This window comes from Scyliorhinus torazame, chromosome 5, assembly GCF_047496885.1.
Source record: "Scyliorhinus torazame isolate Kashiwa2021f chromosome 5, sScyTor2.1, whole genome shotgun sequence".
NCBI classification, from domain to species: domain Eukaryota; kingdom Metazoa; phylum Chordata; class Chondrichthyes; order Carcharhiniformes; family Scyliorhinidae; genus Scyliorhinus; species Scyliorhinus torazame.
Window position 1 is genome coordinate 164,184,336 of NC_092711.1, and position 19,173 is coordinate 164,203,508.

A 19,173-nucleotide genomic window follows, 5' to 3' on the forward strand; every position below is an offset into this window, starting at 1 on the left:
TTGTGTCCGGAATGGGGTCACTGCCCTCCACTCCCACGTTCATCCCAGTCCCAGGGGTTTGGAGATTGGGCTCCGGATGGGTACTGGCAGCTGAATCTCCCATAGTCCCCAGCGCCAGGGAAACCGCTCTATCCGCCATGGGGGGGAGGAAAGACAGGGGCTGCCCATGTCCAAAGGAGAGGAGATCCTGCGCATGCGTAGTGACGCTTACTCCAATTGAGGTCAAAAGGGCATCAATGATCACGTGACATCCGTTGATTATGTTTTCAGTTGGCCAGAATCCAATGGGAGTTGGAGGACCGGAAGGACTCTGGTCCTCCAACCAATCAGAGTGCGGGCGTTGTGTTAATGATGTTCCAGCTTCATGCAGACTGAAACGTCCTGCTGTGCGCAACATCTGTGAGTAACTCTTTTATTGTCGTCACAATTATTACAGAAACCAATTTACAAGGCTCCAGGCCTCATTACACTTCAAATTGACGATTAAACACACTTCAAATTGACGATTAAACAGTCACTGAACACGAAACAGCTGCAAGGCACAATTACATTTCACAGTAACGTTGTAACAGTCATTGAACACAAACAGCTGCAAAGCACAGGCCCGAAATACGTTTCCAAATACCAATTAACCAGTCACTTATCACAACCAGCCGCAAGGCACAGGCCCTATGCATAGTTCAAGTAACAATCGGACAGTCACATAACACGAACAGTCGTGAGGCACAAGGCCACGAAACCAAACGACCGTTCCAAAAGCAAGAAGGAACAGAGAACCACAATACACAAGTACATCGAGGCAACGACCTCTAAACATATAAACAAGCAGTCGCGAGGCACAAGGCCTCGAAACCATACGACCACTCCAAAAGAAACAGAGAAGAAAAGAAAAGAAACAAAACCCAAAAGTACAACACAAGACACAGGCACATTTCAAGGTGACGACTCTAAACACATAAGACAAGCAGTCGCGAGGCACAAGGCCCCGATACAATACGGCCGCTTCGGAAACAAATATGACCCACAGGGCCTCGATACATTTTAACAGTGTCATATCAAACCCAATCACCAGGCACCAGGCCTCAATTCACCCCAGAAAAGATTTAACAGGATAGAATCAATCACCGAACACTAATCCCCGCTCACCCACCCCGTTCACCCCGCCCTGCAGCCGACACCCCGGGGGAAAGGCTCCTCCTCGCGAAGAGCACAGACCATCGGAGAGCCAGACCCGGGCGCGGCGGAGGAGAGAGGGTTCCCCCCTCCTGGACCCCGCCCAAAGGCACGGGACCATTCGGAGGGAGAGCAGTTTCACACCAACTAGCGTTCCACCACAATTACTAATTACCATTTCAGGGAAACCCGAAATGAGTTGAATGTCATAGGCTGCTAAAGAAAACGAAAGCAAAGAAAACATGAAAACAAAATCCCTTAGTACTCATAGAAAAGTCCATAAAAAAGAGTCCATTAATTTTGCACGTTCCACCTCATGACCCCGGCGCTCCAGCCGAAATTTCACAAGGAACACCATGTCCTCAAAGTCCTCCAATGGCAGCGGCCAGAGTCGCTCCAATGTTGGCAACAGTCGACAACGGGGAAGAAAGTCCCAGAGTCAGTCCCAACCGCCCACAGGGCGTCCAGGGGGGCCGAACCCCCGGAGACCCCAGGAACGGCAGCAACCCACCCCGGGCTGCAGGCCGTGGGCCGCCAATCGGGTATCCACTCCCGGTTCCGACCCGCCGCTTCCAGCAGCCGATCCAGCTGCCATCCTTCCTCCATTCCTTCGTCCTCCATTGGGCGAACTCAAAACCGCCGACAGCAAACCTCGCAGTCCGAAGCAGCGTCTCCGCAGCTCAACCGCTGACTTGAAACACGACTGGTCGCAGTACTCCGAAACCGGTCTTCTCCCCTTCCCTCGGGGACCAGGAGCAATGGGCGCCGAGTTGCTGTTTCACCCCATCCAGGAAGCTCCCAGAGGCGGCCTGCCTTTCGAATCGGCCCGGGGGCGGACACCAAGCTCGCACACAACCGCCCAAGCTCCTCCACTTTTCACCCCAGGAGTTTGGACAGTGTCGGCCGTAGCTCCCACAATCCCCCGCGCTGGGGAACCCGCTCTATCCGCCGCACGGGCGGGTGATCAGGTACTGCGCATGTGTGGAGGAAAGCCCAGCCCCTGACCTTCCTGTGAGGTGTTGGCTAATGGATAGAGTTAGGACCGGAAGGACGCTGGTCCTCCAATCAGCACGGGCTTTATGTGAAAGGAGATTGGGCTTCACACAGACTGAAACGTCCTCCTGTCTCCAACATCTGTGAGTAAAACAGTTTCTTTTTTCCCCCCTTTCCATTTATTTTCTCATTCTCACCTTCAATTGGTCACTTGCAGCAACTGAAGGGAAAGGAAGTGAATCCAGGGAGGGTGCCGACTCTGCAAAGCTTGGCCCAGGTCTCTCTCTCTCTCTCTCAAAGACATTGACATCCTTTGCTCCCTCAGCTCGACACATTTATTTGTCTGGCTAAAAGGATTCAGAGACTTTACAGTGCAGAAGGAGGCCAATTGTCCCATTGAGTCTGCACCGGCCCTTGGAAAGACCATCCCACTTAAGCCCACCCCATCCCCGAAACCCAGTAACCTCACCTAAACTTTTTGCACACTAAGGGCAATTTATCCTGGCCAATCCACCTAACTTGCACATCTTTGCACTGTAGGAGGAAACCGGAACACCCGGAGGAAACCCACGCAGACACGGGGAGAACGTGCTGACTCCGTACAGACAGTGAACCAAGCCGGGAATCGAACCTGGGACTCTGGAGCTGTGAAGCAACTGGCCTAACCACTGTGCTACCTTGCTGCCCCTGATGGTCTCTTTCCTAGTGTTCACAATTAGTGGTCTGGTTTCCCCAGGAGATGGCTGACATTTAAGGGGACAGTAAATTAATGTAGGATTGAAATATGTGTAGTGTTGTTATATCATACAGATTAGATATATTATTGGTTCTGTAATAAAGCACATTTATTATTATTTCCGGTTGTGTAATATAGTACTGTAGAGCTACATTATATATTTCCAGAAGAGAAAATGCTGGAAAATCTCAGCCTGTCTGGCAGCATCTGTAAGGAGAGAAAAGAGCTCATGTTTTCGAGACCAGATGACCCTCTGTCAAAGGTAAAAAGGATAGAAGGTGGGAGATATTTATACTGTAGGGCAAGGGAAAGAAAGGTGAGTCAGAACCACAGAAACAAAGGAAATAGAGTGCTAAAGGGCAGCACAGTGGTTAGCACTGTGGTTTCACAGCGCCAGGGTCCCATGTTCAATTCCCTGCTTGGGTCACTGTGCGGAGTTTGCACGTTCTCCCCGTGTCTGTGTGGGGTTTCTCCGGGTGCTCCGGTTTCTTCCCAAAAGTCCCGAAAGATGTGCTATTAGATAATTTGGACATTCTGAATTCTCCCTTTGTGTACCCGAAAACCTGCTGGAATGTGGCGACGAGGGGCTTTTCACAGTAACTTAATTGCAGTGTTAATGTAATTATACTTAATAAAATAAAGATGATAATGGCAGTCCCCAGAGAGAATAAAAGGTGTGAAAGACCAAACAGCAGAGAAACTAAAATCAGAGGGTAAGCTGTGACAGATGTAGATGTGGGGGTAAGGGGGCATTGTTGGGAGAGAGACAAAATGAGAAAAAGGGGGGGAAGGGGGAAGCAAAGGGAACAAAAGGTAAAGAAAGGGGGGGATAAGATCGGGGGAAAGAGTGAGGGGCAAATATATATATGAAGAAAGTCAAGAAAGGAATAAAAGGTAATAGACAGTGAAAATGAAATGGAAAGAAAACAAAGGGGTTGAGGTGGGGTAGAGCTCATCATCTGAAGTTGTTGAATTTGATGTTGAGACCGGAAGGCTGTAGCGTGCCTAACCGGAAGATGATATGCTGTTCCTCCAGTTTGCGTTGAGCGTCACTGGAACATTGCAACAAGCAAAGGGCAGGCATGGGAGCAGGGTCTTGTGTTAAAATGGCAAGCAGGGACAGCACGGTGGCACAGTGATTAATCACTGCTGCCTCACGACGCTGAGGTCCCAGGTTCGATCCCGGCTCTGGGTCACTGTCCACGTGGAGTATGCACATTTTCCCCGTGTCTGCTTGGGGTTTGCCCCACAACCCAAAGATCTGCAGTGTAGGAGGATTGGCACGGTAAAATTGTCCCTTAATTGGAAAAAATGAATTGGGTACTCCAAATTTATATATATATATATATAAATAAATAAATAAAATGGCAAGCAACGGGAAGGTCAGGGTCCTGAGTGTGCACAGACCTAAGGTGCTCAGCAAAGCGACCACTACCATCGAGAAGGACAAGAGCAGCAGATACCTGGGAACCCCACCACCTGGAGGTTCCCCTCCAAGTCACTCACCAGATCGACTTGGAAATATATTGCCATTCCATCACTGTCGCTGGGGCAACTTCCTGGAACTCCCTCCCTAACAGCACAGTGGGTGTGCAAGGAGGCCACTGACGACCACTTTCTGAAGGGCAACTAGGGATGCGCAACAAATACTGGCCTAACCAGCGACACCCAAATCCTGTAAATTAATTTATTTTAAAAACAAATTTAGAGTACCCAATTCTTTTTTTTCCCAAGTAAGTGGCAATTTAGCATGGCCAATTCACCCACCCTGCACATGGTTTCACATTGTGGGGATGAGACCCATGCAGACACGGGGAGAATGTGCAGACTCCACACGGACAGTGACACGGGGCCGGGATCTTCAATGAATTTAAAGACAATGTAGTGATGCTTTGGAATTCTCTACCCCAGAGGACTGTGGAGCCTCAGTCGACAAGTATTTTCAAGACAGAGATTGATAGGTTTCTTGCTATTGAAGATATTGAGGGATATGGGGGACAGTGTGGGAAAATGGTGCTGAGGTAGATCAGCCAATGATCTCATTGAATGATTGAGCAGGCTCGATGGGCTGAATGGCCGACTGCAGCTCCTATTTGTTATGATCTCTGTGTCCAGGACGGGAAGCAGTGAGCATGGATCTGTCAATCATCCTGAATCAGCACCTTCAGGAGAATTGGGAGGGTGAATATTAGTGAGAATGGAGGGAGAGTGTGTGGGATGGAGATTTACAGCTTTTGGGGAACGAGAGAGGAAAGAATGTTCCTGAGAAATTAAAATAATCTCTTCTGAATTTCTATCCTGTACTGTCCAAACTCCTTTTACAGGATGTTAAAAGGATCGGATTTACAGACCAAAATCTCAAACATCACGGCTAATTCTGACAGTCACTCGATTCATCGGCCATTATCTAGGAGTAATGTTTACTCAACCTGTTGGCTTCAAAAGATTTTAAACATCATTGTGACTGGAAAAGCACCGAGACACACGCACTGACTGTGGAAAGAGCTTTAACCAGTTACACAGTCTGAAAAACATCACACCATTCACAGCGGGGAGAGACTGTACACGTGTCCTGTGTGTGGTCAAAGCTTCAACTGATAGTCCAACCTGGAGAGACTCGAGGAAACCCAAAATATGGAGAAACCATGGAAATGTGGGGACTGTGGGAAGGGATACAGAGCCCCATCAGAGCTGGAGATTCATCGACGCAGTCACACTGGGGAGAGACCATTCACCTGCTCTCAGTGTGAGAAGGGATTCACTCAGTTATCTAGCTTAAACTTACATCTGCAAATTCACACTGGGGAGAGGCCGTTCACCTGCTCTCAGTGTGGGAAGGGATTCATTCAATTATCTCGCCTGAATTTACATCAGCGAATTCACACTGGGGAGAGGCCGTTCACCTGCTCTCAGTGTGGGAAGGGATTCACTCAGTTGTCCAGCCTGAAGATACACCAGCGTGTTCATGCTAGGGAGAGGCCGTTCACCTGCTCTCAGTGTGGGAAGGGATTCAGTCAGTTAATCAACCTACAGGCACACCAGCGAGTTCACACAGGGGAGAGGCCATTCACCTGCTCACAGTGTGAGAAGGGATTCACTTACTTATCCAACCTGCGGAGACACAAGTTTGTTCATGCTGGGGAGAAGCCGTACAACTGCTCTCAGTGTGAGAAGGGATACAGTGACTTACCCAACCTGCGAAGACACCAACTTGTTCACAATCAGGAGAAGCCGTTCACCTGCTCTGTGTGTGAGAAGGAATTCACTCAGTTATCCAGCCTGCAGACACACCAGCGAATTCACACTGGGGAGAAGCCGTTCACCTGCTCTCAGTGTGAGAAGGGATTCACTTACTTATCCAACCTGCGGAGACACCAGCGAGTTCACACTGGGGAGAGGCCGTTCACCTGCTCTTAGTGTGGGAAGGGATTTTGTGTTTCCTCGTCCCTGCTGAGACACCAACAAGTTCACAATTGATTACAGTGATGGATTCTGCTGTTATTGTTTCTGCTTCGATTACATCCAGGACTGCATTTCGTTCTCTCTTCTCTTTCTCTCTCCGGGATTCTGAGACAGGAAAAGCTTCTATAGGAATGTGAAAAGATTAGCAAAGACCAATATATGTCCATTCCAGGCAGCGAAGGAGAGTTTATAATGGGGAATGAGGAAATGGCAGAGAAACTAAACAATGTGTGTCTGTCTTCACGAAGGAAGATACAGAAATTGTCCCAAAAACACGAGAGAACCATGGGACTCGTGAGCACGAGGGACTGAAAGAGATTAGTATTAGTGAAAAAGTAGTATTGGAGAAATTAATGTGGTTGAAAGTTAATGAATCCCCAAAAGCTGCTGCTCGACATCCCAGAGTGTTGAAAGAAGTGGCTGTAGAGATAGTGGATACATTGGTGATCATCTTTCAAAATTATATAGGTTCTGGAATGGTTCCTGCAGATTGGAAGGTGGTAAATGTAACCCCATTATTTAAGGAGGGAGAGAGAAAACAGGGAACCAGAGACCCATTAGTCTGATATCAGTAGGAGGGAAAATGCTACAATCTATTATAAAGGATGTAATAACATACGATTTAGGAGCAGGAGTAGGCCACTCGGCCCCTCGAGCCTGCTCCACCATTCAATAAGTTAACGGCTGATCTGATTAAATCCTCAAAACCAGATTCCCGCCGACCCCCCTCCCCACGCCCCCCCCCCCCCCCCCCCCCCCCAATAACCTTTCACCTTCTTACTTGGCAAAAATCTATCCAGCTCTGCCTTAAAAATATTCATAGACTCTGCTTCCACTGCCCTTTGAAGAAGAGAGTTCCAAAGACTCACAATCCTCGGAGAAAATAAGTTCTCCTCTGCCTCAAATGGGCAAGTTATTACTTTTCAAGTGACTCCAATTTCTAGATTCTCCCACAAGAGGAAACATCCTGTCCACATCCACCCTGTCAAGACCCCTCAGGATCCTGTACGCTTAAATCAAATCACCTAAACTCCATCGGACACAAGCCCAGCCTGTCCAATCATTCCTCATAAGACCAGCCTCCAATTCCAGGTATGAGTCCAGTAAACCTTCTCTGAACTGCTTCCAACACATTTACATCATTCCTTCAATGAGAGCAATACTGTACACCGTGCTCCAGATGTTGTCTCACCAATGTCCTGAATAACTGAAGCATAACCTCCCTACTTTTGTCTTCAATTCCCCTCACAATAAACAATAACATTCTATTAGCTTTCCTAATTACTTGCTGTACCTGTATACTCGCCTTTTGTGATTCATGCTCTTGGACACCCAGATCCCTCCGAATCTCAGAGCTCTGCAATCTCTCACCATTCAGATAAGAATTTTTATTTTTTATTTTTGCCAAAATGGATAATGTCACAATTTCCCACATAATACTCGATTGGGCAGATCTTTTCTCACTCACGTAACCTTTCTATAATCCTTTGTAACCTCCTTATGTCCTCTTCACAATTTACTTTCCTACCTATCTTTGTATCATTGGAACATAGGAGCAGGAGTTGGCCATTCAGCCCGTCGAGCCTGCTCCACCATTCAATACGATCATGGCTGATCATCCACTTCAATGTCTTTTTCCCCACACTGTCCCCATATCCCTTTGTGTTATTGGTATTTAGAAATCTGTCAGTCTCTGCTTTAAACACACTCAATTACTGAGCTTCCACAGCCCTCTGGGGTCGAGAATTCCAAAGATTCACAACCCTCTTGAGTAAAGAAATGTCTCCTCCGAGACCGGTCCAAAGTGATTTTCCCCTTATTTTGAAACTGTGTCCCCTGGTTCCAGACTCCCCAACCAGGGGAAACATCTCACCTGCACCTACCGTGTCTATTCCATTCAATATCTCAGAAGTTTTGGTGAGATCACCACTCATTCTTCAAAACTCGAGTGAATACAGGCCCAGTTTCCCCAATCTCTATTCATAGGACAGTCCTGCCATCCCCTGTGGTCTCTGGTTCCCTGTTTTCTCTCTACCTCCTTAAATAGCGGGCTTAGATTTACCACCTTGCAATCTATAGAATATTGAAAGATGATCACCAATGTATCCACTATCTCTCCAGCCACCTCTTTCAACACTCTGGGATGTAGAGCGTCAGCTTTTGGAGATTTCCGATTTATTTTTTTATTGCCACGTGTACCGAGGTACAGTGAAAAGTATTGTTCCACGTACAGTCCAGACAGATCATTCCAAACATGGAAAAAATACCATTTATTAACTTTCAACCACATTAATTTCTCCAGTACTAGTTTTTCACGATTAATAATCTCGTTCAGTTCCTCAATCTCACGAGTCCCTTAGTGTTCTCATGTTTGGGGGAAATTTCTGTATCTTCCTCTGTGACGACAGACACACAGTTTAGTTTCTCTGTCATTTCCTTATTCCCCATTATAAATTCTCCTGCCTTTGCCTGGAATAGACCCACAGTGGTCTTTGCTAATCTTTTCCTTTTCACATTCCTATAGGAGCTTTTCCAGTTGGTTTTATGTTTCTCGCCAGTTTGCTCGCATATTCTATTTTCTCTTTATCAGTCTCTTGGTTTGGTTTTCAGCAAAGGACGACCAAGTTCCCAATCCTCGGGCTTGCTACTATTTGGGCCACTTTATGAGCCTCTTCCTTTGATCTAATGCAATCTTTAATTTTGCTTGTCAGCCACGGTTGCAAAACGTCTGTTGGATTTTTGTTTATTAAGGGAGTCTATATTTTATGTAAATATGTAACAATTCCTCAAATACTTGTGATTGCCTGTCTATCGTCAGAGCTTTTATTGTAATTTCCCAATCCAGCACAGACAACTGTGAATACAGGCCCAGTTTCCCCAATGGCTCATCATAGGACAGTCCTCTGTGGTAAAATGTGCCGTGGCCTGTATTTTAGGCTCGATAAAATCAGACACTTTAAATTAAAAATTGGACATTTTAAATCAAGCCACAGCCAGCTCCAGCAACCAGCCTGAATACACTGAACTCCGACAAGCTGCCAGCACATGTCTGGAGCTGCTCTGCTCCATCAATCACCAATCAAGAGATAATTGGCTCTATTCATCGATTGATTGTTTTGAATAGACAAAGTTACATAACAAACAATGCACCGGGAAATGGACTCCTGTGGACAGATTCCAGTGTCCTGCTGAGTGGCCATTGGTAACTCCATTGGGTGGTACCACTCCCACCCTGTGACCTCATCGGCTGGGGTCAGAGAACATTCTGGGAGGACCTAGAAAGGGTATAACGATCGAACCCTCTGACCGCCCAGCAGTGAAGACTCCACGCAGAGGTAATCAAGACAACTGACTCGAGACAGAAAGAAGCAGCAGCGAGACCCATCTTCTCAGAAGAAGACCCCGAGGAGATTGAGATACAGAATCAAACCCGCAGCTCGAATGAGTCCATCGGCTCGGGTACTATTGAGAATCTTGGGACTGTAATTAGTGGGATAATTTAAGGGTAACTGTTTTACTGCTTGTGGAATAAAGTTATGTGATTTATACACTCCGTTGTCCTTTGTTTATCTGGTCAATAAAGATACCTGGGTAAAACATTTGATTAATAAACTGGTCGAAGTGTCTGTGGTTTTATAGAAACAACACCTCCCATCCCCGGAACAAGTCTGGTGAACTTTCCTTACTCCCTCTGTGGCAACATTATCTTTCCTGAGGCAAGGGGAGTAAAACTGCACACAGTACTCCAGCTGTGGTCTAACCAAGGTTCTATACTATTGAAGCAAGTCTTCACTCCTCCTTTACTGAAATCTGCTTGTGATAAAGGCCAACATCCCATTCGCCTTCCTAATAACTTGCTGCGCCTGTATGTTAGCCTTCAGTGACTTATTGATGAGGACACCCAGGTCCCTTTGTACATCTACACTTTCTAATCTCTGACCATTTCAGAAATACTCTGCTCATCGGTTCCTCCTTCAAAGTAATAATCTTACATATTTCCACATTATATTCCACCTGCCATGTCCTTGCCCACTCACTAAGTCTGTCCAATTCCTCCTGTATCCGTTATCTTCCTCACAACACACATTCCCACCCAGCTTTGTGTCATCAGTGAACTTGGAAATATTCCATTTGGTCCCCACATCCAAATCATTGTATAAACTATGAATAGCTGGGCCCAAATACTGATCTTTGCAGTAACCCACTTGTCCCAACTGCTAATGTGAGAATGACCCATTTATTCCTCCTCTCTGTTTTCTGCCTGTTAGCCAATCCTCAATCCATGCAAGTATATTACCTCCCATCCCATGTGTTTTCATTTTGCTGAGTAACCTCCTGTGGGGTGTTTATCATAAACCTTCTGAAAATCCAAGTGTGCCACATCCACGGACTCCCCTTTATCAATTCTGTTAATAACATCCTCAAAAACTCCAAAGGTTTCGTCAGACATGATTTCCTATTCCGAAATCCATGTTAGAAGTCTTACAACACCAGGTTAAAGTCCAACAGGTTTGTTTTGAATCACTAGCTTTCGGAGTGCAACTCCTTCATCAGGTGAGGAAGAAGCTCCTTCACCTGAGGAAGGAGCAGCGCTCCGAAAGCTATTGATTCGAAACAAACCTGTTGGACTTTAACCTGGTGTTGTAAGACTTCTTACTGTGCCCACCCCAGTTCAACGCCGGCATCTCCATATCATAAATCCATGTTAATTATTATTATCCAGGTGTCCATTTACACATCCTGTATAATAGATTCTCGCATTTTCCCAATACTGATGTCAGGCTAACAGGTCTGTAGTTCACCGTTTTCTCTCTCCCTCCCTTCCTGAACAGTGGGGTGACATTTCCTATCTTTTAATCTGCAGGAACCATTCCAGAATCTATAGAATTTTGGAAGATGATCACCAATGTATCTGTGATCTCTATAGCAACCTCTTTCAACTGGGATGTAGAATATCAGGTCTCGGGGACTCATCAATATTCAATCCCATTAATTTCTCCAATGCAGCATAAGACCATAAGACATAGGAGCGGAAGTAAGGCCATTCGGCCCATCGAGTCCACTCCACCATTCAATCATGGCTGATTTCAACTCCATTTACCCGCTCTCTCTCCATAGCCCTTAATTCCTCGAGAAATCAAGAATTTATAAACTTCTGTCTTAAAGACACTCAACTTCCCGGCCTCCACCGCCCTCTGTGGCAATGAATTTCACAGACCCACCACTCTCTGGCTGAAGAAATTTCTCCTCATCTCTGTTCTAAAGTGACACCCTTTTATTCTAAGGCTGTGCCCCCGGGTCCTCGTCTCCCCTGCTAATGGAAACAACTTCCCTATGTCCACCCTATCTAAGCCATTCATTATCTTGTAAGTTTCTATTAGATCTCCCCTCAACCTCCTAAACTCCACGAATATAATCCCAGGATCCTCAGACGTTCATCGTATGTTAGGCCTACCATTCCTGGAATCATCCGTGTGAATCTCCGCTGGACCCGCTCCAGTGCCAGTATGTCCTTCCTGAGGTGTGGGGCCCAAAATTGCTCACAGTATTCTAAATGGGGCCTAACTAATGCTTTATAAAGCTTCAGAAGTACATCCCTGCTTTTATATTCCAAGCCTCTTGAGATGAATGACAACATTGCATTTTCTTTCTTAATTACGGACTCAACCTGCAAGTTTACCTTGAGAGAATCCTGGACTAGGACTCCCAAGTCCCTTTGCACTGCAGCATTATGGATTTTGTCACCGTTTAGAAAATAGTCCATGCCTCTATTCTTTTTTCCAAAGTGCAAGACTTCGCACTTGCCCACGTTGAATTTCATCAGCCATTTCTTGGACCACTCTCCTAAACTGTCTAAATCTTTCTGCAGCCTCCCCACCTCCTCCATACTACCTGCCCCTCCACCTATCTTTTATATCATCGGCCAACATAGCCAGAATGCCCTCAGTCCCGTCATCTAGATCGTTAATATATAAAGAGAACAGCTGTGGCCCCAACACTGAACCCTGTGGGACACCACTCGTCACTGGTTGCTATTCCGAAAAAGAACCTTTTATCCCAACTCTCTGCCTTCTGCCTGACAGCCAATCGTCAATCCATATTAGTACCTTGCCTCGAATACCATGGGCCCTTATTTTACTCAGCAGTCTCCCGTGAGGCACCTTATCAAAGGCCTTTTGAAAGTCAAGATAGATAACATCCATTGGCTCTCCTTGGTCTAACCTATTTGTTATCTCTTCAAAGAACTCCAACAGGTTTGTCAGGCACAACCTCCCCTTACTAAATCCATGCTGACTTGTCCTAATCCGACCCTGCACTTCCAAGAATTTAGAAATCTCATCCTTAACAATGGATTCTAGAATCTTGCCAACAACCGAGGTTAGGCTAATTGGCCTATAATTTTCCATCTTTTTCCTTGTTCCCTTCTTGAACAGGGGGGTTACAACAGCGATTTTCCAATCCTCTGGGACTTTCCCTGACTCCAGTGACTTTTGAAAGATCATAACTAACACCTCCACTATTTCTTCAGCTATCTCCTTTAGAACTCTAGGATGTAGCCCATCTGGGCCCGGAGATTTATCAATTTTTAGACCTCTTAGTTTCTCTAGCACTTTCTCCTTTGTGATGGCTACCATATTCAACTCTGCCCCGACTCTCCGGAATTGTTGGGATATTACTCATGTCTTCTACTGTGAAGATTGACGCAAAGTACTTATTTAATTCCTCAGCTATTTCCTTGTCTCCCATCACTAGATTACCATCGTCATTTTGGAGCGGTCCAATGTCTACTTTTGCCTCCCGTTTGTTTTTAATGTATTTAAAGAAACTTTTACTATCATTCCTAATGTTACTGGCTAGCCTACCTTCATAATTGATCCTCTCTTTCCTTATTTCTCTCTTTGTTATCCTCTGTTTGTTTTTGTAGCCTTCCCAATCTTCTGACTTCCCACTACTCTTTGCCACATTATAGGCTTTCTCTTTTGCTTTGATGCATTCCCTAACTTCCTTTGTCAGCCATGGCTGCCTAATCCCCACTCTGATAACCTTTCTTTTCTTTGGGATGAACCTCTGTACTGTGTCCTCAATTACTCCCAGAAACTCCTGCCATTGCTGTTCTACTGTCTTTCCCACTAAGCTCTGCTCCCAGTCGATTTTCGTCAGTTCCACCCTCATGCCCCTGTAGTTACCTTTATTTAACTGTAACACCTTTACATCTGATTCTACCTTCTTTCTTTCAAATTGGAGATTGAATTCTACCATATTACGATCACTGCCTCCTAAGTGTTCCCTTACTTTAAGATCTTTAATCAAGTCTGGCTCATTACATAACACTAAGTCCAGAATGGCCTGTTCCCTCGTGGGCTCCATCACAAGCTGTTCCAAAAAGCCCTCCTGTAAACATTCAATGAATTCCCTTTCCTTGGGTCCACTGGCAGCATTATATACCCAGTCCACCTGCATATTGAAGTCCCCATGATCACTGTGAGCTTGCCTTTCTGTCATGCACTTTCTATTTTGTGGTGCATTTTGTGCCCCCGGTCTTGACCACTGTTAGGAGGCCTGTACATAACTCCCATTATGGTTTTTTTGCCTTTGTGGTTCCTCAACTCTACCCACACGGACTCCACATCATCTGACCCTATGTCGTTTAGTGCTATTGATTTAATTTCATTCCTAATTAACAAGGCAACCCCGCCCCCTCTGCCCACCTCTCTGTCTTTTCGATAGGTTGTGAATCCCTGGATGTTTAAATGCCAGTCCTGAACCCCCTGCAACCACGTCTCTGTGATGCCTACCACATCATACCTGCCAGTCACAATCTGGGCCACAAGCTCATCTACCTTGTTCCGTACACTGCGCGCATTTAAATATAGCACCTTTAATTCTCCATTGACCGTCCCTTTTTGTTTTCTTAGTGTGGTAGACCTTGGTTTACTGAGCCTTTCCATACACTGTCATATTTTGTGGGGTGGGGACTATCGTAACCTCTCCTGAGTTTTGTCTTTTCTTGCTTTTTTTGTATTCCTAAGCAGCTACGCTTCCCACTGATTACTTCACCTCTTGGTTCCCTGACTTTCCCTTCCCCCCCCTCTTAGTAATCCTTTATTCCTCATTCTCCCTAGTTCCTTGGATCTCTAACTTTGGGAAATTTCTTTCGCTAAATTCTCCATTCCTGAGACTAAGTGTTGATGCCGGGGCAGGATTCGAGAGTTCTACGATAGCAAAACTGATGCCGCACCTGGTCCAATTCAACGACTGTTGAGGGGCCAGGACCGGCACAACATGGAACACAATCCATTCCAATGAGAAACAGTGCCAGATTTGCCGGATTCACGATTGACACTCGGGAGGCTGACAAGCTGCAGAAACACACTTCACTCCACATACACACCATCCCAGCTAACAAGATGGCAGTGAGGAGAGTGGCATCCCGCTTTACAGACACAGAGCTTGAGATCCTGCTGGACGCCATGGAGGAGATGTGGGCAACCCTGTACCGTGGCCCGGGAAGGAGGCTGCCAGCTGCCACCATTCATCGTGCCTGGGCACAGGTGGCAGAGGCAGCAACCTCCATGAGCAACACCTTCCGGACAGGCCAACAGTGCTGTAAAAACCTGTACAACCTCCTCAGGGTGGCCAGGGTAAATAGGCAGCACTGTGCCTCTGGCACCAAACTCGTCCCATGCTGTTTCTTAACTCCACCCAAACAGATTCTACATTTTGTATTCCTAATCTGAGACCCTCCCTTACTAATGTACTGATCCCGTCCCTTATTATCAGTGCAACACCACCTCCTTTTCCTTTTTGCCTGCATCATCAGCAAACTCAACAATCATTACCTTCAGACCCATCATCCAAGTCATTGATACAAATTGTAGAAGATTGACGCCCCAGCACTGGTCCCTTTGACACACCACTCGTTACATCTTGCCAACCAGAAAATGATCTATTTATGCTTCATCTCGGTTTTCTGGTAGCTAGCCAATCTTTCACTGTGAAAGATAGTTCTGGAGTTAAAGGCTGCCAGTTTGGGAAAAGAAAAGAACGGAACCCTCGGGAATGAATAATCACTTTGGACTGTAGTGTACTTAAGGTGTAGGTTTCCTACAAAAATAATGTTTAGTTAACATTGCTTCTAGTTTGTTTGTTGCAGTAAAAGTTATAAACCTTAAGTCCTGTCATGTGATCCTTTAATTTGTTGACTGGGGATTTGATTTTTGTTTTGAAGTTACTGATCTTTACAGAGATCCTAATCCACAAGTTTTGTCTTCCCATTTGAACCTCGGGCATCTTTCTGTCTCTATTGCTCGTGTCAATGACAGCGAGGCAACTGAGCTGAGGGCTGAATTTAGCTGAGAATAACGGGGCTGTGCCCCAGTTGAGAATCTGCCATGGGCGTCACACTAACAGAGAGACAGGAAGGTGCTGGAGGACTGACTGGGAAATCAAGGGTTTGGGATGATCAGACTGATGGTGTCTTGAACCTGGGGTCCGGTGCTCCTGTGCCCAAAGGGGCTGTTAGGGGCTGTTTAGTACAGGGCTAAATCGCTGGCTTTGAAAGCAGACCAAGGCAGGCCAGCAGCACGGTTCAATTCCCGTACCAGCCTCCCTGAACAGGCTTTTTCATTTGAAGCCTACTTGTGACAATAAGCAATTTTCATTTCATTTTTCATTTTCAAGTGGGGAGTCACGGGAACAAGCTACAGAGGAACCGAAGAGAAACATTGTAAACATCCTTTTACCATGGTTACTCTTTTACTCTGGTTGTCTTTGATCTGCAAGTAATTTTCTGATATTTTTTAAAACCATGTTCTATTTCATTAATAAACTTGTTTCATTAAAAATATTTCATTTTTGGTGGTCTTTTTGTGCTTAAATTCATTCACTTTGGGGAAAGTGGGTGAAAGAGGTTGACAGGCTCTTTAACTGAACGTGAGTCTCTCTTAAGCTAATTGCAAAGGAGCCAGAGGGGGAGAGGAGATTTATTTTGACACAATGTTTGAAAATATGGTTCAGAGAGTCAATCGGGATTGACTCGTTTATTGAGTCTTTTTCAGGAAATTACAAGGGATGTCAATAAAGGGGAACCTGTAGATGTGGTTTGTCTAGGTTTCCAGAAGGTATTCCCCAGGGTGCCACATCAAAGGTAATAATAATAATAATCTTTATTGTCACAAGTAGGCTTACATTAACACCAAAATGAAGTTACTGTGAAAAGCCCCGAGTCACCTGTTCGGGTACACAGAGGGAGAATTCAGAATGTCCAAATTATCTAATAGCACATCTTTCAAGACTTGTGGGAGGAAACCGGAGCATCCAGAGGAAACCCACGCAGAGACAGGGAGAATGTGCAGACTCCGCACAGACAGTGACCCAAGCTGGGAATTGAACCTGGGACCCTGGCGCTGTGAAGCCATAGTGCTAACCACTATGCTATCATGCTGCTGATTACACATAGTAAGAGCTCTTGGTGGCATGTGGGGGTGGGGGAGAGAAAAACGTATCAACATGAATAGAGGATTGGTTAGCTCACATTAAGCAGAGAGTAGGTATAAATGGGTTACGTTTGGGTTGGTAAGATGCGACAAGTGGAATGTCACAAGGATCAGTGCTGGGCCCTCAACGATTTTACAATATATATGAATGAGTTGGATGATGGGATTGAATGTATGGCGGCTAAATTTGCTGATGACACAAAGACAGGTGGGAAAGTAATTTGTGAAGTGAACTTAAGGAGTCTGCAAAAGACAAAAAATAGATTAAGTGAGTGGGATCAAATTGACAGAAGGAGCATAACTTGGGAAAATGTGAATGTGTCCACTTTGGCAGAAAGGGTTAAATAAAACAGAACATTATTTAAATAGAGAGAGATTGCTGAAGCATGAGGTACTGATGGATCTGGGTGTCCTGGTACAGGAACCACAATAAATTAGTTTGCAGGTACAGCAAGTGATTAGGAAGGCAAATGGAATATTGTCATTTGTTGCAAAGGAACTGGAATATAAATGTAGCTATGATTTGCTACAGTTGCACAGGGCCTTGGTGAGACCATATTTAGAGCACTGTGTACAGTTTGGGTCACCTTATTTCAGAAATGAAATTAATGCATTGGAAGCAGTTCAGAGAAAGTTGACTCCCTTGTTTCCTGGAATGAGGGGGTTATCTTCTGAGGAAAGGTTTGACAGGTTGGGACTGTATCCATTGCAGTTCAGAAGAATGAGAGATGATCTTATTGAAACACGTGAAATCCTGAGTGGAACTGACAGCAAGAATGCGGAGAGGATGTTTCCCTTGTGGCAGAGACTAGAACTACATTTAAAAAGGATTTCCCACTGAAGACGCAGATGAGGATATTTCTTTCCCCTGAGGCCCACGGATCTGTGAATCTCTCTTCCCCAGGAAGTGGTGTAGTTGGGGTCATTGATGGATCACAAAACCATCGACCAGCCTCACTGAAGTTCTCAACATGAGAGTTTTAAATGGATTTTCAATGCCCCCTCTCTTTATCCTGAACCCCCAGGAGGAGTTCAACAGGTGAGAGAAAGCTCAGAGCTCTGGCCTCACAGTTGCATAATCAGAACAGAAATGACAATTTGGCAACAGCTCCCAGGTTGTGCAGAAAGAGGAAGGTATTTGGTCACAAGTCCTCAGCTGAGAGAGATCTGCTTTAGCTTCTAGTGGAACTTTCACAGGCTGGCTGGAAGCATTTTAAATCGCCAGGCAGGGAGGTAATAGAGAGAGTCCAGACTTGCTGTGTGCTGCCTTCTAGGTGTAAATAGAAGTGAATTAAAATGGAGATTGCTTCTTTTCCTAGCCTTCCCTTCAGAGGTTTCTGAAGGGTTCCACCAATCACAATGAAGAATGGGGTAAATCTCGGAATTTTAGAAGAGCTGATTGACTGCTAGTCAAGTCCATCAAAATGACACCACGGGACCCTACCACACATCACAGAGGGGACTCCCTTTGGCCAGTTCAACTGACAGCTTGCAGCCGGGGGGGTTTCCAAAGTCTGTAGTTCAAACCCAGAATCTGCAATGGTGCAGCAGTGAGCAAGACAGTAATAAAAAGGGAGACATGGATCAGACAAGGATGTTAAAAAGATTCGTTACACATGGACTAATTACAAAACCTGTCATTGAACCATTTGTACCCGCCCAAGCCACGTCAAACTCTCAAACAAGTGTCTTCCCCACGCTCCGTCCCCGGTACAGGGAATCAGCATCCCCATGCCAAGCAGTGAAAACATGGTGGCCTTGACACTCAGGTGTTGTCTAGGATTCCAGGCACTCTTGTTTTCTCTGTCCTCTGGGAGCTGTTTATCTCCCTGTTCCCACACAGCAAGTTGTCTGTTCTCAGCTCTGCTTGATTTCTGCTGGAGTTTGGTCCCTTTTACACCTTTCCGATCAATAAAACATTTGGTCAGTGAAGACCCAAACCACAATTTCCCATCCTGTCACCTGTCACCCATCCTTACCCAGAGCGTAATCACAACAGGAATAAGAACAGGAGAAGTAACAATAAAATTCAAAATAAATCCACAGCCAGTCATAGAATTTAATTTAATGTTCACTAATTAGCAAGAAAACCTGAAGTAGGGGGTCCTCCACGAATCATACAGTCCACACCTAGAGGGTGTGTTGGGGGGGGGGGGGGGCGGGGGGGAGTCTTTCTGACCCATCACTCAATGTCTCTTCATTATTTTCCATTTTTGTTCTGACTCCGCCTGGGGTAACATCTACTCCATCTTTTCTTCTCCTGAATTAGCGCCGTGAGTTCTCAGTTACATTGGGACAGATGCTTCAAGGAAC

General features: G+C 45.6%; 1 protein-coding gene across 7 annotated transcripts in view; it reads left to right on the forward strand.

Moving 5' to 3' along the window:
- The first annotated feature begins 276 nt into the window (after positions 1 to 276).
- Positions 277 to 19,173, forward strand: part of LOC140420403 (uncharacterized) — a 30,677-nt gene continuing 11,780 nt past the window's right edge. The window contains exons 1-3 of one of the 7 annotated variants that reach the window (XM_072504416.1): positions 277 to 399; positions 2,707 to 3,615; positions 5,227 to 6,534. In XM_072504416.1, coding sequence (XP_072360517.1) covers positions 5,537 to 6,319 — 783 coding nt within the window. In that variant the 5' untranslated portion in view covers positions 277 to 399; positions 2,707 to 3,615; positions 5,227 to 5,536 and the 3' untranslated portion in view covers positions 6,320 to 6,534. Of the gene's footprint in view, positions 400 to 2,706; positions 3,616 to 5,226; positions 6,535 to 19,173 lie in introns of those variants that run through there. The other 6 variants (XM_072504417.1, XM_072504418.1, XM_072504419.1 and 3 more) reach the window with 6 other exon arrangements.